The following is a 27,974-nucleotide window of genomic DNA, read 5'->3' on the forward strand; positions in this document are numbered from 1 at the left end:
GACCAACAGAGGAATCCTGTTTTAAATCTATCATTTTTTATCATTTAATTTTCTCATACTAGTGGCACAGAAATTACAACACGTTTAAATTGCATACCTAATTTTATGTGCTTGTTCATTCAGTCTGTAAAATAAATATTGGAAAAGTATAGCACTTTTGCAAGTAAAAAATTTCATGAAAAGAAGTTGATTGAAGTAGGTTATGATCAAATTAAATGATTATATACTGTTAGCAGTTGGACACCTTCGGGTTGTCAAACATTTGTATAGCCTGATATTTTATTAAAAACAGCATGATTTGTTTTTATATGGTTCTTAGATTGCTATATTTAATCTACCGTAGGCGTATATGTGTCACTGTGTGTATATGCTGCTGATATTTATGTTTTAAATCTGCGTATGTTTTTCAGGTATGGAAATCACTGGAGAAAAAGATGTTGACTTGGCGGCAAAAGTTCAAGAGCTACTGGAGTTCTTGAATGAAAAACAGCATGAGCTGGAAGTGAGCGCAGAACACACACACAAACGTCTGGAGCAGTGCCTTCAGCTACGACACCTGCAGGCCGAGGTCAAACAGGTGTGTGTGTAAAATCAATCGCTACATCTCAGCTCATGGTCACATTTAAGGACCCCTAAGTTACACTCATCAACATGTTGTGAGGAACGCCTGACTTGTGGATTCAGGAAAAAAGCTTGTGCTCTGCTTCCATCCAAGATTCTGACTGATGCCATTAGCCTTGAGTTCAAGCACCCAGCTAATTGCTTTTATCTTTGACACTTTGAGCACACACACACACACACACACACACACTGTCGCTCATATCCAGAGCTGTGCGGGGGTGCAGACTGCAGCCCTGCATTTCAGAAAAATGAATCACTCAATTCACTTGGATTATTTCATAGACACCACTGCTTTCTTATCGGCAGTGCTGTCACCTCGGGACTTCACAGCTTCTCAGCTTCATCTTGGTTAGAAAATGACTGTAAATGTAGGCAGGGTTAAATGACGTGGGAATCCCTTCAGCTCATATTTAATGTTTCTGCATCCTCAATGTCCATTTCACAGATTTTTAAGATAAGGAACAAAATATTAGAACTATTTTACATTCAATTAGTTTTGAAAATGCAAACATTTTCACTTTAATATGAAGCAGAGATGATTTCTAGAATGTTTATTAAACAACTGCATTATTTCGTCTTATTTAATGACCACAGAACATGAATATATATTTAATGTAAATTAGGGAAAACTGGCAGTAGTTCATATGCTTATACTGGACAAACTACTGTTCAAAAGTTTGCGGTCGGAAATCATTTTTTATAGTTTTGAGACAAGTCTCTTTTGCTCACCAAGGCTGCATTTATTTGATCAAAAATACAATAAAAACAATAATACTGTGAACTATTATGCAAGCTGTTTTTATATATTTTAAAATCTTATTTATTTCTGTGACGCAAAGCTGAATTCTTGGAAGCTTTAAACATTGATTCTAATATGCTGATGTACATAATATTTTTATAATAGCATCATTGCAATTTTTGTCAATAGTGACAGTGATGAGAATTCAGTAGATGGAACTGAAAATGAGTTTGGAACCATCATACAGTCTAGATTTATGGTTGAATGCTAGATTTGGAATTATTAATTATTTGCCATGGCACATTATTTCTGTAACTGACGGTGTTGAGACATTGAGTTACAGCAAGGAAAAGCACATTTCTCAAATTTTGTCCGAAAATGGAAAAAGCAGAAGGGCTGCACCAAATTGTAAATGAATACCTTTGAATGTTAACAGATTCATCAAAAATAATTCATTGACTTTCATTTTTCACCTCTGTAGCCTGTTTTGTCACATGCCGCTGTGTGTGTGTGTGTGTGTGTGTGTGTGTGTGCAGGTGCTGGGTTGGATCCGTAACGGTGAATCCATGCTCACGGCGAGCACAACGAATGCAGGATCCCTATCTGAGGCGGAACAACTTCAGAGAGAGCATGAACAATTTCAGCTTGCCATGGAGGTACACACATACACACTTTTTCCTTAATCGGTTCTGCAGGGGGCAGCTTCGCAAGGCTGCATTATGCTGTAATATGAAGATTAATATTCAATATCAAACCTTGTTTACACCATTATCTGCAATTAGGAAATAATTTTTGGCTTCTATCAAACAGTTTATTTATTTAACCCTGTGGGGGGTCATAAAAACATTTTGTGAAATGTTAGAGGAACATGATCCCTTTTGTTGTTATCTGTTATCATTAACAGAAGGTAAATTGGTCTGTAGGTTATAAAGCCCCTCTTTATTGTATTCATCAAAGGGATGGAATACAAAACAGCTGAGTTGATTTAAAACAACAAAACAATTACTCAACAAATTTATGAGCAGTAAGAAGCACATTAGCCTGAAATGAGGACTGAGTTTTAATTCAGCAAATTGCTGCCTATAATTCTCGACTAACGACAGGTTCTCTAAATCAAAGGAAGTCCGCACTGAGGATCTGCCAAAATCTCTCTTCCGCCAAATATATGTTTTAATCATCTACAGCAAGCAGTTCTCTAACTTTTCAGGCCAAGCACCACTTTTCATCAAATAAGGCCATCCAAGTACGCCAAAACAAACGTGTGAATCAGACTGCTAGTTTTATTCATCCAGCATGTGCTCTTGTGAAAGCATCAGGCTGTGCTTCACCACTGATTGTTTTGGCCTTGAACGGCAGGACGTCTAACTGATCGTGTCTTAATTGCTCCTTCAAGGAACCCCCCGTGACCTTACCCGCCTCTCATGTGGTCCTTGTGTACTGGCAGTTAACAAATTAAATTTAAGCACATCTCAAGACTTAAAAAAAGCCACTTTTCTCTGCTGTCCACAGTCTCTCCTCCATGCCGACTCCCTGCAGCGCACCCATCAGAGCGCCCTGCAGCTCCAGCAGAGGGCGGAGCTGATGTTGCAGGCGGGTCACTATGACCCAGACGCTGTCCGGGCCTGTGCTGAAACCGTGGCCCTGCACTGGCAAACTCTCATGCTGAAGATGGAGGACAGATTAAAGCTGGTTAATGCCTCTGTGGCCTTCTACAAAACATCTGAACAGGTGAGTTGTAATAGATATAATAGATGGTTACTGTCACTGCCCACAAATACTAGTGGCTGTGATTGTGGTTGAGAATGTGAACTGATGACAAAGTTGCAAAATTGATTCATAGCAGTAGTTCTAAACCACTAGGACATATGCATTTGCAGTTCATTTTTTTAAGATGCCTTGTTTTTAAGTAGTTCATTTTTTTAAAAGGGGGGTTTCAAGACCCTTTTGCAATGTACTTAAAGTCCTGTCATGACAACTCTTGGAGGGACAATGTATTTGGTCCTAGCGGAATAGATCTGCTGCGTTGCTGCTGCTGCTGCTGTGGCAGAGCAAGTACCAAGACTTGCAACTTCCAAAACATCCACAACATGCTGCTGTGAGCATGTAAGAAATACTGCTGCTGCACATATAACATGAATAACCCCTATAGCATACATGATCACACCATAGCAGATCTATACAGGTGGACCTGGGGAAGATGGAGGGTGTCTGCAGTTCGCTGCAATGAAAGTACCGTTTTTTCTGACTATAAGTGGCGCCTGAGTATAAGTCGCATCAGTCCAAAAATACATCATGATGAGGAAAAAAACATATATAAGTTGCACTGGACTATCAGTCGCATTCATTTAGAAACAAGAGAAAACATTACCGTCTACAGCCGCGAGAGGGCGCTCTATGTCTTCAGTGTAGACTAGCACTGAGCAGCATAGAGCGCCCTCTCGCGGCTGGAGACGGTAATGTTTTCTCTTGGTTCATGTCAAATTAATTTTGATAAATAAGTCGCACCTGACTATAAGTCGCAGGACCAGCCAAACTATGAAAAAAGGTGCGACTTATAGTCCGGAAAATACGGTAATCATAAAAAAAAAAAAATCTAAGTATGGGACAGTAACCATGCCCTCTTGTCCCTTAACAGAAATGTTAGCTTCCCCTAGTGTCGGTTCCAGAATCTGCTGAAAATGCACTCTGTTATCAGATATATTTTGTAATGAATTTGTAATGAATATTTTTGGAATAAATATTGTTTCTTTTTTATGGCAGAAATGTAATAAATTTAATAAAATGTAATAAAAAAATATTTTTAAAATATTAATATTAATATAAAAATACTCTTTACTGTCTCTTTACTCTTTAGAATACATTGTATTCTATTATTTATGTTGTCAGTATATCTGTGACCATTGTGAACAGTACAGAGGCTTAAGCTTGACGCTGCTGTGTGGGTAACTTACTGTATGTCTGTCGCAGGTATGTAATGTATTGGAAAGTCTGGAACTGGAGTACAGGAGAGAGGAGGATTGGTGTGGGGGTCATGATAAATTGGGCTCAACGGCAGAGACTGACCATGTCAGCCCTCTCATCAACAAACACCTGGAGCAGAAAGAAGCCTTTCTCAAGGTACACCTTGCTCTCACACACACAGACTCAAATACCTGCAACAGAAGCTCATCAACTCTCTCACCAATTTACCCTTTATATATATATATATATATATATACTGCATCTACAGCAAAAAAATATGTGAGGACACATGTGTCAGTTTAAATGGGTCATCGTATGGAAAAAAATCCTTTTGAAGTAAAGAGACCTTGAACTAAATTATTAGTGTGTCTAAGAATGTCACTGACCATCTTACATCAACACAGCTGCTATCAATATGGTCTATGATGATGTCACTGTACAGTTGTTTAGATGCACTGATTCTACAACAAGTTTCATTTCTCGGGTTCCAGGCGTGTACTTTAGCACGTCGTAATGCGGAGGTCTTTCTTAAATACATCCATCGAAACAATGTGAGCATGCCTGGGGTCGCTCCCCACAATCGAGCCACTGAGTCCCAAGTCAAAGGTCAGTTCAGGACTACTTAAAGTCATTTTACCTTCAGAATCTCTGTCTACAATGTCTAAAAATCTAAAATGTCTGTCTGTATGTGTTTGTGCCTGAATGTTTTGTAATTGTTTATTGATCTTATCTTGTTTTCTTCTTATGTGTAGCCATTCTGAGTGAGCTGCTACAGAGGGAAAATCGTGTCCTTCATTTCTGGACTATGAAAAAAAGACGTTTAGATCAATGCCAACAGTACGTTCTGTTTGAACGACATGCCAAACAGGTGAGTGAGAGAGCGTTATGCAAGCACAGTATTTGAAGGATTCGATAATGATGGTGGTTTGGTTTGTTTTTGCCTTCCCTTGTGAAAAAGAGCTACACATTAGAATATATTTACTTTAGAAGTATATACTTAAGTGTGCACTGAATGTTATGTTTTCTGGCATGTGACTGCATATTTCAAAGAAATGCACTTGTGTATTAAATGTGCTTTAATATAAAACTTTTAATTTGACTTCACAAATTGCACTTTCTAAGTTATATGTAGAAACATTGTCAGGAAAGTGTACTCTTTAAGATTTGAAAACATTCAATACAATTACAGTAAGTGCACTTCTTTTTTCAACCCAGCAATCGAGCAACCTTTTATAATTAACCAGTTAGTTATTTGTGCAGTAGAAAATATGCTAAAAATCTCAAATAATGAGATTGTAGATAAACACAAGAAACTTTTTTACATTTTGAAAACTGTTCTCTCTACACAGGCCATAGACTGGTTACAGGAGACAGGAGAATATTTTCTGTCCACACACACGACGCCTGGTGATACCAGCGAAAAAACTCAGGAACTACTAAAAGAGTACGAAGATTTCCGTGTATCCGTAAAGGTAACAACCTCAGTCAGTGAGGGCAAGTTATTCAACATTTTGTCATCATATATTCACTGTCAGGTTGTCTTAAACCTTATTGCTTTTGTGGAACATGCAAGCAGAATTATTATGAAGAATATCCTGGCCATTCTTCCATAATAAACTTCAGAAATTACCGTAAATACCATAAACATATCTAAACATATTTAGCCTTCACCTAGAGTGAAAAAGTATAGGTCTCAAAACCTGACCTGTCTATCACTAAGCTTTGTACAATTCTAATCACGTACATATATTATGTATATAAAGTGAACATGTATGTGTCTAAACCTGTGTTATATGACCTGATGTTGTTTCTCTTCTTCTAGCAAACACAGGAGAAGGTGAAGCTGTTGATCCAGCTGGCTGGTAGTCTGGTTGAGAAAGGGCATGTCCATGTGACCGAGCTGAAGAGGTGGGTTTCTACGGTGGACAGAAGGTACAGAGACTTCTCTATGAGGATGGGTCAGTACCGCTGCAGCCTGGACCGAGCGGTAGGAGTGTGTTCTGAGGTGAGCCGTCCCTTTTTAGGAAATAGATCCTGCATTTATTCTTAATTTCATGCATTATTTAATATATTTCTAAATCTTGTATATTTATAATCACTGTATATAAAGGTTTATATCCTGAGGAATTGACCCCTTTGCTTAAACACACACTGCAATTTTTAGTATTTCTTATGACTTCTCCAAAAGGGCAATAAAGATCTTGAGCTGGACATTATCCCAGCCAGCTTGACCCACTCTGACCCAGAGGTCAACCTCAACGATCCCGACCACGAGGTTAATGAGGAAAAGAAGAAATCGGCCAGAAAGAAAGAGTGAGTGATGAAATTACCTCCATGACTAAGAGAGATTTTAAATATGACTCAGAATCCTCATAATGTGCGGCTGCTTCCTGTGCGCAGGTTAAGCCGATAGTCCCAAACTAAATCACAGCATCAATAGCTTCGTCTTCGCATGAAATCCTGTTTAATCTTAATCATTTCCTGAGGAATTAGCTTTGTGTTATGAAGTGCTGTCTCAGGCGTTCTTTGCATTTCAATGTCTTTAATATGCTGGGCTTTCAGTGGGGCGTTTTGGTCTCTGTAGGTATATTATGGCTGAGCTGCTCCAGACAGAAAGAGCTTATGTACGAGACCTACAGGAGTGTTTGGAGGTGAGAGTGTTTCTTCTGTCAAAGGGAAGCTTTAGAGGTTTTCTTACTGATCTCAGACAGTCATGGCTTTTGATCGCAAGATTCATCCAAGGTTGCATAGTTACATACTGTACTCTGTTTGATTTAAAAGAATTGTGAACTTAGGATGAACCAACCTCCTTTGTGCGTTTATTTGTGCAGACTTTTCTCTGGGAAATGACAAGCGGTGCTGAGATCCCATCTGGAATCGCGAACAAAGAACATGTGATCTTTGGGAATATTCAGGAGATTTATGAATTCCACAACAAGTATGTTTCCAAACAAGCTTTATTCTTTCCAGGTTTATTTATTCACTTTGTCGCTTTAATGGTTCATAAATCTGTAATTGTGATGGCCTGTGTAAGTATGTGAGTAACCAGTGATGTTCGCCAAGGAGATCTATAATACCTGGAGAAACCTATACGTTAGCATTGCCATTAATCTCAATGGCAGTTGCTTAGCTGACGCATTTCTGTTTTCATCCCCTGTTGTGTTATTATAAACGTACAACCATTTTTTTATTTGTTAATTAGAGTAAAGCAATCTATGAAATAAAACAAAAATGAAATAGAAATATTGTAGATGAAAAGATGAAATACTTCCAACTTAAAAAATGAAAACTAGAAATTTGTCCTTGGCAACTATTATAAAAACATAAAGATCTAATATTTCTAAAATTGTACCCAAAACGAATGCTATATATAAATATTGACTAATAAAATTAATGAAATAACAGTTCTAAAATGCATAATAATTTACTTAAACATACAATTAAAAATAAAAGGCCCGTTCAGACCAAGGAAGATAACTATAAAGATATAGTTCTAAAAGTTGTTCTCGATCTTAAGAATCGCAGAGTCCGAACCACAACTATAACGATAAAGGCACAGAGAAACAATATTGTTGGAATCACTTTCAAAAAGATTTTTCTCAAGCTGATGAACGATAAAAAATTGACAGCCAATCAGAAACCATCCTGCTGTAATGAGCTTGAGAATTTAAAGCTGTAGCTCAATTGGTAGAGCACTGCGTTATCAAGCACAAGGTTGGGGGTTCGATTCCAAAGGAATACATGATATGTAAAAATGTATAGCCTGAATGCACTGCAAGTTGCTTTGGATAAAAGCGTCTGCTAAATGCATTTATTTTATTTTAATTTAATTTGCATTTAATTTTAGACGAGCATGCAAACAAGTGTTCAAATCTAGTTATGTTTGGCATTGTCTGTTTTTGCAGCATTTTTCTGAAAGAGCTGGAAAACTATGAGCAGCTTCCAGAAGATGTGGGCCATTGTTTTGTCACATGGGTGAGATACAGATGAATCATCATCTTTTTCCTCTTTTTCCTTTGTTTGGAGAACATTGTGATTTCAGTACGGACAAGTCATCATCATTGTACTCTGTATGAATATTTAAACACCAGTGTGTGCTGAGACGCAGTAAAATAGGAAGTTTGCCCACACTTTATTTTGTTAATCATAATTTAAAACTTGAAAGGTCCACAATATAAATTCAGCTGTGAAGTATTAATGTTTTAGCAGTGGCTTCTGGTTCTCTGGTGAGATTGCCTACATCATAAATAGTGAATGTGTTTATTTTTTTCATGTACTGAAGGCTGATAAATTCCATATGTACGTCACCTACTGCAAAAACAAACCTGACTCCAGTCAGCTCATCCAGGGCCAGGCTGGAAGATTCTTTGATGTGAGTTGGCTCTCTTTTCCTCTGGGTTTGTTTTGGAGGTTTGTGTGGCATGGGGTTGAGACGATAGGGATGACTCAACAAGCAGACAGGGGGCGCCAGATAGATGCTGTCATCCACCCTTACTTTTCTGTTTCCAATGTGAATGCACTGATGTAAATAACTGATAACACAGGGTGGGAAATTGGTCTTTTTTTTGGGGGGGGGGGGGGGGGGGGGTTTAAAGGGATTTTGTGCACTTGTTTTGGAGATAGACCGGCTGGCCAATCAACTAAAAACAAGATTGACTAGTAAGGGAGACCAGCTAGATCAGCTGAACACCATTTTAGGCCAGAAAAGGCTGGGTTAACCTGTTTTTTTTTAAATATAATTTATGCAATAAAATGTTATTTCATGTTGTTTCTCACAGGAGATTCAGCGGAGACATGGACTGGCCAATTCAATCTCATCGTACCTGATCAAACCCGTTCAGAGAATCACCAAATACCAGCTTTTACTGAAGGTGGAGATGAAGTGTGTTTGTTCAGACTTGACCTGATGTGAATCAGTTTGCGGCACTAAATGGTTGTGTTTGTGTCTCTGCGTGTGTCGGCTCAAATGTGTTCGTGAACAGGAGTTGCTGACATGCTGTGAGGAAGGGAAAGGAGAGATAAAGGAGGGTTTGGAGGTGATGCTCAGTGTGCCTAAACGTGCTAATGACGCCATGCACGTCAGCATGCTGGAGGGTGAGCGATAATCACGCCAGCTGTACTGAAAACAGAACTGTGTGCAGAAGTGCATTAAGTCACAAATAGCTTTTTTTAAGCATTTTCTTATGAACGTCTTGAAAACAGATGATATTTATTTGTTCACAAACGAATTGTTTTTTTAGTTGTTTTTTAACATCATTCATATAATCCGGAAATAATTGACAAAAAACTTTTAAAAACAATTTTGACGAATACATTTTGCCAGATTTTAAAATAGAATTTAAAAAAGTAATACAATTTTGTTTGTTTTTATTTAGTTTCACTTCAATTATGCTAAAAAATATTACTACAATTTATTTATCATTAAATGTTTATTTATTTATTTAGCTCGATGAAGCCAGAATCTGAATTCCAGATCGATGATGAGTTTTTGATATTTTTGCGTTTGTTTATCTGTGTAATTGTTGTTCTGGTTTCAGGTTTTGATGAGAACCTGGCTGTACAGGGGGAGCTGATCCTGCAGGACACCTTCCAGGTGTGGGACCCCAAATCTCTGATCCGCAAGGGCCGGGACCGACATCTTTTCCTCTTTGAGATCTCTCTCGTTTTCAGTAAAGAGATGAAAGACTCGTCAGGACGCACCAAATATGTTTACAAGAACAAGCTGCTGGTAAGGAGCTCAAGGATGACACGTTGTCAAGAAGTGTAAACATCATCGCCAAAATGAGGTGCCTTTTTCCCACTTTATCAGTAAGTCGTTAGTGGTAGTGTGAATTCAAATGTGTTTTGACAGACATCAGAGTTAGGAGTCACCGAACACATTGAAGGTGATCCGTGTAAGTTTGCTCTGTGGGCCGGCCGGACGCCTACATCTGACAACAAAACGGTTCTCAAGGTAAGATGTGCTTTATTGTATATCTGTGTGTATCAGTGTCATATAAACCCTAGAGCAGTGGCCAATGTTAGTAAGAAAGTAATATTTTATACCTTTATGAGGGTACTTTTTAACATGCATTCTTGATATTATGACTATTATAAATGTAAATTATTATATAATTGCTACATTTACTATTATTTCTTATGTCAGGCTTTACAGTTTTTTTTTTTTTTTTTGCTGCGAACCACATTTAATGAAACAATTATCATGAATAAATGAGCCAAATATTTGACAATTTGCACAAAGGCCTATTATTTAGTTTTCACTCCTTAAAGAACTGTGAAAAAAAACTAAAATAAATGTAAATTGCAGCCCAGTTAGGAACAGATAAAATGTTCTAGAAATTGCAAATTAATATCCCAACAAATAACATATTAAATCCTAAATATCTGGGGCATGTTTCTCATATGTATTTCTTATATTTAGGGGTAATGCTGCTCTAATTTTTGGTTAATTAGATTTTTAATTAGCCATTTTACTCACTTGAGGGATTGTGATTCTCTCTCTTTTACCCATCCTCTCATCCACCCAAAGGCCTCCAGTATAGAAGTGAAACAAGAGTGGATCCGAAACATCAGGGAAGTGATTCAGGAGAGAACCGTCCACCTGAAGGGGGCACTAAAGGAGCCCATACACCCTCCCAAAACCCCAGCCAGACAGCGCAGCATCAGCAAGAGGTAATTGACCTCATCCACCTGCTGTCTTCATTCCCTTAAAACAGAGTTGTCTTTTTTATCTCCCAGGTTTTTCTGCATTGAGAGAATCAATATATATGTGCTCCCAAATTGCACGGCTCTTATAAAAGACCTTGTTGCTAGGTATTATAGATTGTGTATGTGGTTGCAATAGAAATGAAGTTTCTAGTTTTATTTAATCTTTCAGGGAAACGACTGAGGACGCAGATAGCCAGGGTGATGCCAGCAGCCAGCCGGACACAATCTCCATCGCTTCCCGCACCTCCCAGAACACTGTAGACAGCGACAAGGTACAACTAAAATACAAAAACACAGTAATAACTCTGACATGCACTATGTAGACCCTGACACTGTATTGCCATTGGGTTTGACAATTTTCCTCAAATATTCAGAAACCCCAAAAGCATTGGTTAAAATCGCTGGTAGCAAAATTAAGTTCAAGAAGAGAGATTTGATTCATTCATTTGATACAGTTGATATTAATATAACTGAATAACCTGCTTTTTTATGCTTGATTCCTTGGTTGTGTATGCAGGTTTGATTGTGTGAGGATTTTATGAATTTTTCCTCAAACATATGAGAAGTATGTTGAAAATGTGTGCTTTAAAAATAATTTCTCAAATTGGAAAAATCAAACGGGAGTTACTCCCCCTATGGAAAATCTGACTCTCTCATACACACATAAGTCTGTTTAGACACCAAACAAGTTCATCTGTGGTGTGTGTGTGGTGTGTGTGTGTGTTTGAGTATAGAGTTTGGTCATGGATATCAGGGTATGTTTTTGTATATATTTTGGGTTTATAAAAAAAAAAAAAAAAGACATATGCTCACCAAGGCTGCATTTATACATTAAAAATATCTCCTTTCTATTTTCTCTATTCTCTTGCCCTCTTTTGTTGTCTTGATGATTGTGGTCCAAAATCCCCCCAATGTGTTTGTGTTTTGTTTTACAATTTTGCCCAACTTATTTTTGTGTGCAGGATGAGTCATTTTGCTTTCTTTCTCTCACCAACTTTCTTGTTGCCTTCGTTGTCTTTGTTATATAATTTTCATCTCTGTCCTGCTAAATTTGGTTCTGATTCACTATTATTCACATCCAGTATGTTAGTGCGGCAAAAAACTGTATCATCGCTTCTCATCTCTCCCTCTCTTCTCTGTAATTTTATGATTACATGCGCCTGCTCTTAACCTCAGGCCAGTCTCTCCGCTCTTGTTTCATTTAACCGTCTAATTACAGCCAAAAAGCTCTGAGTCAAGAGTGGCTCATGTTTCCTAGAAACACTTTTTCTAGCACACTCTGCTCCCAGATCAGTTGTTTTGTTAGTGTTCATGTGGTTTAAGTCAGGGCACGGACATCACATGACACACTTATGACCGTTCACTGTCTGTCTGTCAAATTTTTAAAAGACAATGAAATGTGTATAATTAAACATGACATTTGAACACACCTGCATGTACATCCTGCACAGCCATAATCATATGAGAATTCTGACAACTGTGATTGGTCACTTTACATGTCAGTCCTCCTGTCTTAAATGAGGCTTTTTTAGCCAGAATTAACTATCAATTTGATTTAAATAGGATAACCTTGTACACTGTATTGATATAATAAAGGGACACCTTTTTTTTATTTATTTACTAAATAAATATTTGCCATGTCATATTACCATTATCCAATGTCAGAGAACTATGAACATATAAATGCGGTACTTAATTATAAATTTCTGTCCTTAAATCTTGCAGGGATATCAAGTAAATATATTTGGTGAAAAAGGTTCTGCTGACAAAAATAGTGTGTGAATGCCTGCATTACATGTGCATAGGAAATAATGTGAATTTCTGCATTTTCATGTTTTTGTCATAGTATAATACATGGTTAAATAACCTACTCCGTAATAATTCAGACAAAATATTTTAAAATTGTAATTTAATCTAGTACTTAACTTTTTGGAATCTGATTACATAAACAAGATTACATGTAATCTGTTACTACCCAGCTCTGTTAGTCATATAATTACACATATCATTTTTATTTTCCTGTCTGTCTGTCTCTTTGGAGTTATTGTATTACTAGGACCTTCTTACAGTATGTCATTGTGGTTTGAGGTCTGTGTGTTGTTTGTATGTATAGCTGTGTTTGTGTGTGTGTGTGTGTGTGTGTGTGGGAGACTCAATGGACATTCAAATATAAAACTATATATAGGTTCCTCATATTCGCTATTTTTACTGGCTAGACATTTCTTGACTCTGTTTGTTGTCTGTGTTTCGGGGTAGTGAGGTTTGCCATGCTGTCAGCATTTGTCCCAGAAGTTAGCTAAATTTGACATAACCTCCATTTTTACTCAAAGGTAAAAAAAAAGATATTCATAAGAAAACTATGTGTTATTTATTTTATTCCCAAAATACAAATTAGTAGTAGCCTTAAGGTTTGGTTTAGTCTTTAGAAAATAAAATGATTACATGTAGTTGGGTGTGTGTGTGTGTGTGTGTTTAGATATATTTTTTTTATTTATATAATTATATATATATTTTTTTTTTAGTTTGACTTAAAGTTGACACATCAATAAGTAATGTTTCTTGTTTTTAAAAATGCATGAAATCTACTGTATGTGCCTGTGTGTGTTTATCTTCCATATGCTCTCTGTCTTTATCTCACATGCATATATGCACACACACACACACACAGTTCTTTATTCTTATTTCCTAGTGTTTTTTCCATGCTGTCGCAGAGGTTTCTATGTCGCTTTCCACTTTTTCCAGTCTTTCATATCTTTGATCCGGTCCATCCATCTCTTCTTCAGTCGACCATGTGGACGCAGTCCATCTGGGCTAAAACGCAATGCTCTATACACCTATACACACACACACACACACACACATCTTTGACCTCACTCTGTCCTTGCCCAGTTTGGGGTGTTGCGTCTTTTCACTTCATTTTTCCTTCTCTCTCACTTCTCTTAGTTCTGTTGGAGTCAGTGCTTGTTTTCCTCCTCTTTTTCTCAATCTCTCCCTCTCTCTCCCGCATGGGCAGAACCCTGTCAACACTCAGCTGTGCAGATCTATATGTTCTCCGTACATGCTGAGGATGAGTTCAGTCACTAGCTCTGTGTGAGAATCTGGGAGTGAGAACTTTGGTTAGTGCATTTTCTACCTGACTGTCGGCCAATCAGAAGGCAGATCTGGTTGGCAGACTGACTTCTGGTTGGTTGGATTGGTGGTACAGATAGAATCATGCCCAGGTGGAGGAGTTTCAGACTACCCAAGAGAACCAGACCTGTGAGTACACATTCTTCTGATGGGTTTTAGATATCAGATTAAATTGGCTTGTGCTTTTTTGGTGAAGGAGTTCTGTATTAGTAGTAGTTTTTAAGGAGACATGTGTCTGCTGTATTGTTTGGGATATCACATAATTGTATGGTTTATTTATGTTTTGAATAATTCATAAAGCAATGTGTTTATACATTGATGCGCACCTGTGTTTCCAGTACAATGCCTTAGTACCAAATTAACATAAATTGCCACTTTTAATTTTTTTTTACACTGCTATAATATCAAAAAGTGTTTTAATAATGCTGTTTTTGCCAGCAGTGGCTCTGATTTAACAAGAACTGTAAGGGTTTTCCCCATAATTCTCAAATTATTTCAAGTGTCTCTGCTGACATTTGCTCTTTAAATGTAGGAGTGTGTTTGTGTGTGTGTTTTCTTTCCCCATAAGCATGAGCTCACATTTGGACTGTGTTTTTGGGTTGCTTAGAAGGGAGTGGCTGTTCATATTCTACTCCATGTGTTTGTGTGTGTTTGCCTAGTCAGATCTTTAAAGCTATAACATGCATTATATTCTAATTAGTGTCCGAAATAATAACTAGACTCCTGTTTTCAAAGCTGAACAATATATAGCATAATGTAATTCAAACATATATAAAATAACTGAAATATATTAATAATTAAAATATATTAAAGAAGACTAAATTATTTAAATATATAATATAATGGATAAACCAGACGTGATGTATATAAATGGATTTTAAGTATTATATTATGATTGTAAATTACTTTGTGATTGTCAGAGATGTCAAATTGTTACCCTATTAATATTAGTATTATTATTAGTGACTGATGCAAAACAGAATATCTGTGTGTCTTCTACTACATGTTATTAATTTTACTTGAACTGCACATGTATATTAATAAGTTAGCAGTACATCTTGGCTCTAGAAAGGGAAAGCGAGGGCTAAATGTTCTCATATGGCACATATGTAATCCTGTCTGATTCTCTGTGGGAGATTATGCTTTCCTCATGGCTGTGAGTTCTGTCAGCATGGAATAGTATGTTCCATATGGCGGGAATTCCTGTCCAGCTGTAAAGAATCAAGGAGGGAAAACACCCTGTGTTCCCTCGAGGAGGGTGTATCCTCCACCCGATCACACACTCTTTCGTCTCTGCCTCACTCTTCAGAGATTCTAGAGTTTTAAATCTTATATTAGAGGCTTTTGTATTTCCATTGTAGCTTTGAGAACAGCATTAGTTACACGCATAATTACAAACACGCTCACACTCATACACAAACTCTCACAGATGCAGCAAGACAATTAACACACAAAAAATCTAATCTTCCAAAAAAACATTTGCATACATGTGTAAACACACACACATTTAAACAGGAAGCGAAGCACATCGATTTTTGTTTTTACATCATGATGTGCACCTCCCACATGATTCAGTCGTTTTTAAATGAAGATGATTGCAATGATCACAGACTAATCGCGACACAACTATTTGGGTGTTATTTATTTCAATGCATTTACTATTTTTATTTATTATTTATATTTCTGTGATCATTTCTCCAGTCTTCAATGTGACAAGATCCATCAGGAATCATTTTATGTTATGCTGATTTGAGGCTGATATTTCACATTACTGAATGATTACACTTTTTATATAGCACTGTGGTACTAGCATGGTAAATGTCCAAAAAGCCATGACATGTTGTCTTGGTATTATGTTTTGGTCCATTTTTTTAAGGTTCTACTGTGTTTAATGAACTAATATGAGAAAAAGGCGAGTTTTGTTTTACCTTCCAGCTGAATGTGTGTTTTGACCCTCAGAACATGGGGAGTTCAGACATCACTACATTCAGGGAGCGCCGCTGTCTAGGGTGGGACGCTGGGTCAGGACAGGCCCAGTGCAGACACCCAGCAGCAGAGTCTGAAGTTTTGATGTATTCAGGAGGCAGGTCAGAGATGGACAGACCTCCATAGGAGAACAGCTGTTCAGACCTGCCTTTTCCTCTCTTACTCATTCTGTTTCTCTTAGTCTTGAGCTCAGTTTCTGTTTCAGTCGGTGTGTTTGATGAAGATTAGAACATGTCTGTAAATGTGTGTGTGTGTGTGAGGTGAAGAAATGATTTTCTGTCACTCTAGAGTGAGATTGACTCACTATATTTCTTCAGTGAGCTGGTTTCTCTCAACCTGCCCTGTTTTTCCTTTCTCCTGAGATGGTTTTGTACAGTTCTAGCAAACACTTTTTCTGCATAATTTTGTATTATTTGGAAATAATATAGGGTGGGACTTTATATCCACCAGGATTTGCCTGGATCATAAAAACTTATTGCTCAACCTTTAAAAAAAGTGTTTTTAAGTTTAGAGGAATAACGTTAACATTTAATAGTATGCTGAATAAAAGAATATATTTTTTATTAGTTAGCTCAAACTTTTGACTGGTATTGTGCTGAGGTTTCAAAAAAAAAAAGTTAATTAATTAATTAAGGGGCAAAAACTGTTTTTTTACATTGATAATATTCAGCATATTAGAATGATTTGTGAAGGATCTTGTGACGCTGAAGTATTGATGCTGAATATTCAGCTTTACATCACATGAATAATAATAAAAAAAAATATATATATTCTGGAATAAAAAACAATTTTCACAAAACTGTTTTCAGCATAGATGCAAACAGATATCTAACTAATTTTTTCTTCCAAAATAACATAAGGGGCTTCTTAAGAAATCTAAAACCTGTCTCTCTCTCTCTCTCTCTCTCTCTCTCTCTCTCTCTCTCTCTGTAGTTGTCGGGTGGCTGTGAGCAGACTGTGGTTCTCCAGGACTTTGTTGCTGGATCGGTGGGTGAGCTGAGCATTCAGTCGGGTCAAACCGTCGAGTTGCTGGAGAGGTCTGGAGAGCGGCCGGGCTGGTGTCTAGTGCGGACCACCGAACACTCGCCCCCTCAGGAGGGTCTGGTTCCCAGCAGCACCCTGTCTGTATCTCACTCCCGCAGTAGTGTTGACATGGACTGCTTTTTCTCACCTGGGAAAGGTGAGTAACACCCTCAGAAATATTCACCGCCCACAAACACAGATCATGTGTCACTTCCTGATGGTTATGTTGAACCTCCATCCAAAGCTGCCAATAGCAGTTCAATAGCAAGTGCCACTTTGGGATGTAATATGAAACTGTTATGCAATCAGATTATTAACAAGTCAATACCGTATTTTTCAGACTATAAGTCGCATCAGTCCAAAAATACGTCATGAAGAGGAAAAAAAACATATACAAGTCACACTGGACTATAAGTCGCATTTATTTAGAACCAAGAGAAAACATTACCGTCTACAGCCGCGGGAAAGCACTCTATGTTTTCAGTGTATGTCTTCACTGTTGTTAAAGCTTGGCAGTAACAATGGGGAAGCGAGCCTTCCGGAGAAGGGTGCTATGGAGGCCACATCCCACCCATAGAGAGGTATCTTGTACAGACACTGATATGGACTGACCCAGGCCTGGGTACATATGGAATGGGACTACCTCCAGGTCCGACCTGAGAGTAGGGAAGAATGACTGCCAGCAGAGCCTGACAGAATGATCTGTCACAGGGATGACACGTGTTCACTGAGAGAGAAACCTTATAGAGCTGTGCGATTAAGAGATTCGTGCTCGCATATTATATTAATGTGCTTTCACGCTACAATAATGTGCCCTCGACATTTGTCATTAAAATAACGCCACACTCCAGGAGCAATGTGTCTGCAGCAGTCATGCATCCATTCTATTTCTGCTGTGCTGCAGTGCACATGCTGAATTAAAGTGACACTGATTGTTTCACGTTAAAAATTAACATGGATTGACACAGAAATGTAGTAATTACACAATAAATGCATACAATTAATGTGTCATTTAAGTCGCTTTGGATAAAAGCAATAAATGAGTAAATATAATATAATGTAAATGCCTACTGGTCAACACATGGCTTTTTGGCTAGATTTAAAACAAGGAAAAGTGCACTTTTAAATAAACAAGGCAATAATAGATGGTACTTGTGGAGATAGGAAAACAAAAATGTATTTATTGAGTTTAAACGTGAATATGGCTATGAAAGATTGTATTACTGTACTGTTATAAAATAGAATCACAATGCTGAAAAAGCATTTTCAGAAACACTGGATTTGAAATCAAAATAATAGATTAATGTTGGTGGCATTTTGTGGGAACAGGTGCACCACAACCATACTCTCCACCTGGAGAATGTCAACGTATCCCCTAGCCACAGTCAACTCTGGGTCTGATTCGGAATGGCGACAATACCCAAGTGGGGGAATCCATCATTGCCGTTTTCTCTCAAAGACAGAGAGTATTGGGAGAGAGTATTGGGGCTCCCAAGTAAATCCCCTAATTGTCAGGATCTTGGCAAGGAGGAACTCAAGTGCAGACAGGGAATCACAAAACAAGGGGTTTATTTACAAAAAGGGGAAAATAAAAACCCACGAGGGGGAAAACAGGACTAGGGCAGATACAACAAATACTAAACAGGACTGATCAGACAAGGTAAACAAAGACTCAAAACTAGAGCACACTAACTACAAATAACACTCACGGTTATACAGGGACTTCAGAGGTACAATCACAAGTGTAGAACACATAAGTAGTACACAATGAACCGACGCAAGACAGAGCACACTAGGAGATCTAAATAGGGGGAACAATCAAGACACGACAGGTGGCACAGATGGGACAATCAAGACACGACTAGGATAACAAGGGGGCGGGGCAAGGGAACGAGACAACACAAGCACATGGCCCAAAGGCAAGGCCATGTGCTTGTACACAAAACATGGGTCTGTCATGATCCTGCCTCAAGACTAGGAAAAATCAAGGACACGAGGGCAGAATCATGACACTAATGTCATCACAACAAAACTCGTAGTAACCGACAGTTAGGGAACAGTTGTGCTGCTTAATACTTTTTATTCATGAACAAATCCTGAAAAAAAAAATGAATAAAAATAACAGTATATTCAAAATAGAAGTATTTTCTAATAATATGTCTTTACTATCACTTTTTATCAATTTAACACATCCTTCCTAATTAAAATATCAATTTCTTTAAACACATATCATATTGGGGGGCTTTGAAATATTTCAAAAAGATTGAGGACCACTGATTTGTAGTATTTTTGACAGTCCCAGTTAATATCTACTTACATTACATGCTAAAGAGCAGCTTTCACATTCTTTTCAATAGCTCCTTTTGTATTCTGTGAGGGGAAAATCCATTCAGGTTTCAAATAAAGTATGATAACAGAAATGTTCCTGTTTGAATGATCTATCGTTTTAAGCTGCTGTACACGTGTCCATGGCTCTCTGAACAGCATGTGTTCTGGATTTTTCCAGGGGAGCCAGTTCTCAGTTGGGAAAGGCACAAATAGGGTTTGATCATTAATTAGCAGGGTGCTAGAGTTGCTACGAAAGGCTTGCACCCTGCTTTGATCCTTCTCAGGGGATTGATGTATGTGTTTGGTGGAGCTTCAGTTTTGAGACACTCACAGGCTCACAAGATGCCTCACTTTGTTTTCAATTCACCTTTCTATAAAAAGTTATTTTATTGTGGGAGTAACTTTTAGAGGTCAAATTAAGGACCACGAGGGTGTAGCTTTGGTTTCTGGGTCAGGGTGGTGTTAATGTGTGCCTTTAGGGCCCCGTACTGTCTGAAGCGGAACAGTCTGTATTGTAGTCCGTTTACTTCCTGATGTCTCCCTGCACTGCACTTCCTGTGTTTAGAAGAACACATTTGTAAACATCCCTACCAGAACCCCAACACCCCCCACCCCAAACATTATGACAGTTCTGGACTGGATCTAAGAATAGACAAAGGAAATGGGAAGCTTGCCTTTTCCAGGTATGTTTCTTTCAAGAAAAATAAAATACATAGAAAATGACAGGTCAAGATGACCGCTGAACTATGACGAGCTGAACTGTCACACTCATAGAGATAAGCTTGTACTTAACCTAGAATATTTCTGGAATGATCTCACTTAAAGAGTCTGCCATATGTTCTCCCTCTTTTTCTGTATTTAATTATCATGTGAATTTTTTATGCCTGTTCAAGCTTCTGCCTTTATATTTTGAGGATGTGGTGTGTGTGTATGTGTGTGCTGCTCAGTGTCTGATTACAACAAAGTAATAATAAACAGATAGTGATGCAGAGTAACATGGAAAATCTTTAGTCAGGCATGACGGATTCTGCCCAATGTTCACTGTACGCTACGCTACACCTCATTCTGTCGACTGGGCTTTTTTCGGTACTGTTATTGGAACTTCATGTTGATGTTGTTGGAACTTTGATTCCAAAATATTACCCTGCCAGTTGTCTCATAGTTAACCTGTACATTGTAGAAATAGTATTCCAAGTATTGCAGGCCAGAACCAGAAACAAAATGATGCACATTATGGGCTATCCTCCATGAGATACTAAAATCTGTCAAATATGTCACACCTTTTCTAATTTGAGCTGTAACTAAAGTTGTGCCACAGTGATTCACATTTTCACACATAGGTTACCCTTGCAAACTTCGAAGGGGCCCATGACTAAATCATTTAAAGGGGGGTGAAATGCTCGTTTTCACTCAATATCCTGTTAATCTTGAGTACATATAGAGTAGTACTGCATCCTTCATAAATCCAAAAAGTCTTTAGTTTTATTATATTCATAAGAGAAAGATAGTCTGTACCGATTTTTCCCGGAAAAACACGACCGACTGGAGGCGTGACGTGTGGGCGGAGCTAAAGAATGACGAGCGCGAATAGGCTTTTGCGTTGAGAGCATGTGGAAGCTGTGACATTACCATGAGGGAAAACCCATCATTCCAAAACAAACCATGGCTAACAGTCAGATTCAGCCGTTTATTTATGATCCAGAATCAGATCCAGAGGCTGAAACTGAACGAGAGCAGCAACGACTCGCTCCGAGCGGGGCTCGAACCCGGGTCTCCGATGGGAGGCAGACGCACTAACAAGGAGGCAGAGATATTTGAAGCAGTTTTACTCACCGCCTGCGGTTCCACCACACGATCGTGACCCTTTTTCCTTGGGATTGCATCATCCTTAAGAAATAAACGATACGCAAATCCGTCGTCAAACTGGGCCTTGTGAGCAAACATCTTCGAAATGCAGGGAACAAACAAAAACACTTGCACAACTCCGTTGATGCTCTGTAAAAATAAACTCCATCCACTGGTCCCTTAATGCTGTTTTTTTTTTTTTTTTGGTAATCTGTGCAGGGTTGTCTTGCCCTGGCAACCAAAAACACACTTCTTTTGTGACTTTTCGCGACGCTCTCGCTCTGATCAGTTAATCGCTCTGATCAGTGAAATGTCTGTGCTCTCAGTGCTCTGCTAGACGGGAGCGCGCGCTCTTCCGGCAGACGTGTCCTCAGGACCCATATAAGGAAATTCCGCTCCATCTAACGTCACACAGAGCCATACTCGAAAAAAACTTTCCGAAACTTGTGACAAACCGGAAGGAGTATTTTGGGAACAAAAATACTCCTTCAAATGTACAACTTAATTTTTGAAACTTTGTCCATGTTTAGCATGGGAATCCAACTCTTTAACAGTGTAAAAAACTCAGTATGCATGAAATAGCATTTCACCCCCCCTTTAAAATAAGTTAACATAGCATTCAAATATGCTAAAAACAGCCACTGCCTTGAACGCATTTTTGAAAGTGCGATTTCTAGACCTTGAAATGTTGCAATTAATACAATCTTTAAAATGTATAATTATTATACATTTTCTAATTAGGCCAATATCCAATAATGTATGTTTTCACATTACTCCGTGTGTTTTTGCTTCTCTCACATGTGAATAGCACAGTTGTCTTGCCTATTGAATAGAGAATATAAACATTAAACATTACTGTAGGAAATGTTAGGATGACCCTTGACCCTAAACTTAGGTTTTTACTGTCACTATCTTTATGAACAAGAATAAGCTTCTCAGTGATGTGTGCATATCTTAAATATGTCTGTTATTTGATTCAAATATATTTAAGTATAATTTGACTATTTAGTCATATGTGTGCATGTGTGTACCTGGTATCCCCTGCATTATTGCCCACAAGGATAATAATGCTAGTATTATTACATGCATAAAACATGGAAGCCCAACGTTTGTGTGTGTGTGATCTTGAACCTCTGAAGTGGGGACAGAGATCTTGTGATATACTGTAGACACACCCTATCAAAAATGGGCCACTGCAGCATGCAGACGTAGCTGATTTCAGGATTTACAAACACACGCACGCACAACCACACACACGCACACACATGAAATACACTCACAATGGTAGTTTGTCTTTCCCTGTAGCAACATCAAAACGGTCACTTCAGTTGCTCCAGTCTTGTGTGAAGAGAGATTTTTATTTTTGCATATTGGTTTAACAGGACCTTCCTGTATCCCTTTTGAATGTGTGTGTCTTTGTGGCCCCTGGTCCCGCCCCCTGGTCCCTCCCCTTTATTGTGAAGAGTAGCGCTGAACTTCCAGCTGAGCTTCAGTATTGAAGCAGAGAGAGCCACAGATTCCTTCACCTCCCAATACGTCCTTCTCCCTTTCTCCTCTTCTGTCTCTCACCTGACGAGCATATGAGACAGTGAGCGAGCAGCATGCGGAGCGGGAGGTCATGTTGCTCTTGTGGAGTTTGTCTCAGTTGGATTTTGGGAAAGATTCGCTGTTGTGATGGAGCAGGTGCGTAACTCAACACACTGTAATGTATGCAGATGCGATCAGCAGTGTGTGGAAGCATGTGGGTCTGTGTATGTTGCCTAGTGGGAGTAGGGTGTTGTGAGTCTGAGTTTATGATTATGATTGAGTTTTGTGTGTTGGTGCAATTTTATGTGGATCTTTTACTGAACTCTGGTATTTAATGTAACGGTTCAATGATCTGAATCCTGGAGATCTCAGACAAGCTCAGGGGTGTGATGTGTGACTCTGACGGTTATCTACAGACAACTGTGTTTTGTGTTAAATGCAAAAGCATTGATGATTTTTGCAGTGTTGTCATTTCAGTGAGTTCTTTTGGAGGTTGATAAGCATTTAAATCGTAAAAAGTGAAAATGTGCAGTTGTTATATACTTTCACCCAAAGCTATTAACAGTGCATGGAGGGTGTATATTTTATCAGTCAATTTGTTGCCTAAGAATTGAACCTATGTCCTTGGTGTTGCTAGCGCCATGTTCCATGGGTCGCGCTGCAGAAACACCTCAAGGAGTTTTTTTTTTTTTTTTACTTACCCTTCAAAATGACTTTCTCTGGTTCAACCTCATGCAGTAGACATCAGTCAAACTATTAAGTTAGCTGTAACCCTTTTTTACTGTTACATTTTCCCTTTCATACAGTATCTACTGTTATTTCATAATTAATGAAAAATATCAAACGCTGTGTCTGTCTGTGAGTGTGTATTGTGCGTGTGAGCGATATACTGCCCCTTCAAGCTTCTCTGTTTTCCTGTAACCTAATTTCTCCATCAGCAAACCGATGTGTCTGCTGTTCCCTATGCTTTGAAGCTCAAATCAAGTCCCCTGCTCCGTTTGATCATTTCTTACCCTTTTTATCTTGAAGAATAACATGCTCTTTGAAGATATGGCACATTTGTTGATTCAGTATATGAATTAGGATCAGGGGTCTTCAGTCTTTTTCAGGATAAGGACCTCTTAGTGGACAGATTGATGACACAGATGTACACTTATGGACTGACTTATTAAAATGTTATAATGTTAATAATACCAATATTTACATATATATCGCATATATATTAAGGTAAATCTTTATTTTACAGTCCTGTTCCTCATGTACGTAGTGTATTTATTCTAGTATTTACAATAACTTTGCACTTACGCTGAACCTACCTCTAAACCCATTTAGTTACCTTATATCACCTGTACTTTCATAGGTAAGTACACTGTAAGTATACACAGTGAGTACATGTACTGTCAAATAAAGCACAATCTATTTTAAGGTAGCAATTTATAATAAGATTCCATTTACTAAAATTAATTATATATATATATATATATATATATATATATATATATATATATTTATTTATTTATTTATTTATTTATTTATTTATTTATTTATCTATATATATAAATGTGTAACTAAAATATAAAAAATTAATTAGTAATAACATGAGTAATAACAAGAACTAACAATGAAAGAGCATTTATTAATCTTAGTACATGCTATTTTTAACATTTACTTAAAAAGTATTAAAAACAAAAGTTGTATTTGTATTATTTAATGAACCTTAATGAAATTAATGAAATTTTTTATTGTTTATATGTTAACTAATGTATTTAATTGTGACCAAGCGGTGACCAAATATCAATTATTCATGTACAAAATCACATGTACATTTTGGTTTATTTTAAATTAGCATTCTTTAGCATTGGCCGAAATATATGTTTTGATAGCTTAATATTGTATTTTAATTGAATGCTTACTGCCATGCTTTTGACTGAAAAATAGCTTGGGAATCAATTGTAATAATAGTACTGTTGATGACCCTAAAAAGCATGAACACAACCCATTTGTTCCTGTATTTTCTACAGGATTTCTAGTCCTTTCTTTTACACTGTTGTTTTTGTTCTGTCTAGAATGTTACATCAGCGACTTGTGTACATGAGCGTGGCTGACTGTTGATTTCAGGTGGCTGTCTCATTGAAATCTAGAGAGAAATTTAAATAAAGTATCAGTAGTGAAGATTTGGTTTGTCTGGAATGCTTAACATAAGGCGCCTGTTCTAATGACAGCAGTGGAGCTTGAGGAAATAAAGTGTAATTCTAACAAAGGGGCATTATAGCAGCACATGATCAGCGTGGATCCTCCCTGGGGCTTTCAGGACAAGCAGAGCGAGATCTGATTGGTGAATACCTGAAAGGGGGTGTTGGCGGGGCAGTTTCAGGGGTGCTTGGGGGTAAATGGCTCTTTGAAGGAACACGTATCAAGGAAGTGACCTTTGTCCCATTCTCACCCCATGGGAAGTTACTTACGCAACATCTGCAGTTAGTCCGCATCGCGTGTCTGAAGCAGCATTGAGTTAATGATTTGTGCTCAAGCAGACAGCAGTGAGCATGACTACTCTTCAGCTTGTTTATTTCAGCTCATCCTCTAAGGAGCACCCATATTCCTGGTGATCTGTTACTTGTAGCAATGTCTATGGATGCGGTTAATTAGCACACATAATCGTTTGACTCATCCCTTTACTCTTTACAACAAATATAAAATGCAGTTACTAAAATACGCTTACAGTGCTAGCAGCTGTTGCGACTGCTGGGTTTAAAAGCAGAAACAGTAAACTCATAATTTAGCTACTTTTTAGCACTTACATGAATTCCTTCAGGGGAAAAAAAATGTTGTTTGAGCTGTAAATGTAGAGTCTCAGTTGTCAGTTTAAGGAGGGAATAGTTTCCGGGTGGATGAACAACTGTTCTGTTTATTCTTCTGATGTAATTCTCTCTCTCTTTTTTTTTTTTTTTGCAGCTCTGTAATCAACTCAGCAGGTTGTAGTTGCTTGCGAGCTCAGAATGTTGAAGGATAATTTGAGAATGGCATAGATAACCAGTATTTCTATTTAACCAGTATTTATTTGAAATAGAAATCTGTTATAACAATGTAAGTCTTTTCTTTCATTTTTGAGCAATTTAATGCATCCTTGCTGAATCAAAAGTATTTATTTGTAAAATTAAAAATCTTACTACTGACCCCAAAACTTAGTGTGTGTATATATATATATACACACACACACATACTAAACCATGTGGTCAACTGTAGGCCTAATTTTTTTATATAGGTGAACCACAGTTGAAAAATGTTCTCTTGCATTTTCAGCACGTTTTTCCTGTAGACGTTGAAGCTGCTTTAACACTCTCTGTATTGTATAAAGCACTATATAAAAAAGGTCACTTGACTTGACTTGTGTGTGCATTTGTGAGAGTTTGCTTCTTTAGCCAGTCGTAACATGAGTTGAAAGATTGGAGATATCTTCACACAGAGACAAGACTGATAAGCACTTCTTTTCCACCGATTATATGCTAACGTCATGCCGTTATGATGTGTTATGTACTTCAGGATGATAGTTTAATAGGTATATGATTTATGATTTTACAATCTGATGGACAATTAAAATGGTTTTCTGGGGTAAATTCCACAAGCTGTGAACTCTGCAGTCCCTTGGTTTTGTAATGTCCCTCTGTTGTAATGTCCTGCTATGTGGAATTACAGAACACCTTTATGCTCAGATCAGGTCAAGCTGGTTTTTTCACTCTACAATTGTGTCTGTCACTAGTAGTCTATAGACCAGACAGCTGCTTTGCCTTTCACCTCAGTAGAGAGTTTGCTGTCCAACACAGTGCTCAGGTTTCTTGGCTTTCTGTTGTTGGATTTGGTTCCGTGGGTTTTGATGTTTCAGCTGGAGTGAATATTTCTTCATTGGTTTGTGTCATATTGATATTTTCTGAGGTTATGTCATGTTCAAAATGTATTGAGGTTGGGTATTACATGCCAGTTTCTAAATATTTAGTTGGAATTGAATTGCTTTAATTGGTTGTCTGTTACTTCCAATGTAAGATTTCTTTATTCTAAATATTTGTATATCATTTTTGCTGTTTTTGTTCAACAGAAAACTATCCTGTGGGAAGTTCAGAGGTCAAATCTGAGTCTGCCGCATCACTGCAGCCGCAGACATCCATGACCTCTCTGCCGACCGGTTCTCCAGGACCTAAACGCTCTGGAACTACTGGAAACACACTAAAAAAATGGCTCACCAGCCCAGTACGACGTCTCAGCCACGGCAAGGGCGACAACACTAATGCCAAAAAACCCAACAACAAACAGCGTAAACGAGACGGCCGGAAGAGTGTAGAATTGGGACCGCAGCACCAGGACAGCACTGAAGAGGTACAGCAATTAACCATTAAGGTTGCATAACATGATGCATAATGGCAACATTCCAGCATTGTAACAATACCACATACCAAACAACGCGTAGAAATGCACTCACCTTAATCTGGGATCACACCTAACATGACATATCTGACCCTGGACCACAAAACCTGTCTTAAATCGCTGGGGTCTATTTTTAGCAATAGCCAAAAAAAACATGGTATGTGTCAAAATTATACATTTTTCATTGTACATTTCCTACCGTAAATATATCAAAACTTAATTTTTGATTAGTAATAAGCATTGCTAAGAAGGGGTGTGACAGATCTCGCGGCACAAGATCTCGCGAGGTCTAACTGGTCTCACGAGAACGTGACGATATCCTCGCCCATACCTTTCAAGTATATTTGCATGACACTGGCCCTTTCACCATTGGTGGTATGTAAGATATTATATGTTCACATCAGGCAAGTGGACTCATGATAAGTGGGAAAATTACACAGTGTAGTGTTTATCCAGTCATAAAACCGGAATCAGCCGTTTTACACAAAATGTCACGGCCACGGAATTTGTTTAACTTTGAATTAAATGTGCAGTGTGTAATATTTACAACGATCTATTTACAGAAATGCAATATAATATATACAGTATAACTATGTTTTCAGAGGTGTATAAAAACCTTTCTTAATGAACCTCTATCTTTTTATTACCTTAGATTAAGCAATTACACCGCGGGTTCCCTTACATGGAAGTC

The 27,974-nt window shown here is 37.9% G+C and overlaps 1 protein-coding gene across 4 annotated transcripts in view; it reads left to right on the plus strand.

Annotated features, from left to right (window-relative positions):
- Positions 1 to 27,974, plus strand: part of kalrnb (kalirin RhoGEF kinase b) — a 73,798-nt gene that overhangs the window by 34,981 nt on the left and 10,843 nt on the right. The window contains exons 15-35 of one of the 4 annotated variants that reach the window (XM_026257852.1): positions 411 to 577; positions 1,897 to 2,016; positions 2,870 to 3,088; positions 4,328 to 4,477; positions 4,813 to 4,927; positions 5,074 to 5,189; positions 5,671 to 5,793; positions 6,144 to 6,326; positions 6,510 to 6,634; positions 6,906 to 6,972; positions 7,153 to 7,259; positions 8,227 to 8,296; positions 8,604 to 8,693; positions 9,100 to 9,192; positions 9,304 to 9,415; positions 9,859 to 10,049; positions 10,173 to 10,274; positions 10,851 to 10,993; positions 11,199 to 11,301; positions 17,078 to 17,324; positions 26,958 to 27,235. In XM_026257852.1, the coding sequence (XP_026113637.1) occupies positions 411 to 577; positions 1,897 to 2,016; positions 2,870 to 3,088; positions 4,328 to 4,477; positions 4,813 to 4,927; positions 5,074 to 5,189; positions 5,671 to 5,793; positions 6,144 to 6,326; positions 6,510 to 6,634; positions 6,906 to 6,972; positions 7,153 to 7,259; positions 8,227 to 8,296; positions 8,604 to 8,693; positions 9,100 to 9,192; positions 9,304 to 9,415; positions 9,859 to 10,049; positions 10,173 to 10,274; positions 10,851 to 10,993; positions 11,199 to 11,301; positions 17,078 to 17,324; positions 26,958 to 27,235 (2,921 nt within the window). Of the gene's footprint in view, positions 1 to 410; positions 578 to 1,896; positions 2,017 to 2,869; positions 3,089 to 4,327; positions 4,478 to 4,812; positions 4,928 to 5,073; positions 5,190 to 5,670; positions 5,794 to 6,143; positions 6,327 to 6,509; positions 6,635 to 6,905; positions 6,973 to 7,152; positions 7,260 to 8,226; positions 8,297 to 8,603; positions 8,694 to 9,099; positions 9,193 to 9,303; positions 9,416 to 9,858; positions 10,050 to 10,172; positions 10,275 to 10,850; positions 10,994 to 11,198; positions 11,302 to 14,119; positions 14,288 to 17,077; positions 17,325 to 22,824; positions 23,024 to 26,611; positions 26,771 to 26,957; positions 27,236 to 27,974 lie in introns of those variants that run through there. The other 3 variants (XM_026257853.1, XM_026257854.1, XM_026257859.1) reach the window with 3 other exon arrangements.

The sequence above is a fragment of the Carassius auratus genome, chromosome 6 (genome assembly GCF_003368295.1).
Source record: "Carassius auratus strain Wakin chromosome 6, ASM336829v1, whole genome shotgun sequence".
Classification (NCBI taxonomy): Eukaryota; Metazoa; Chordata; class Actinopteri; order Cypriniformes; family Cyprinidae; genus Carassius; species Carassius auratus.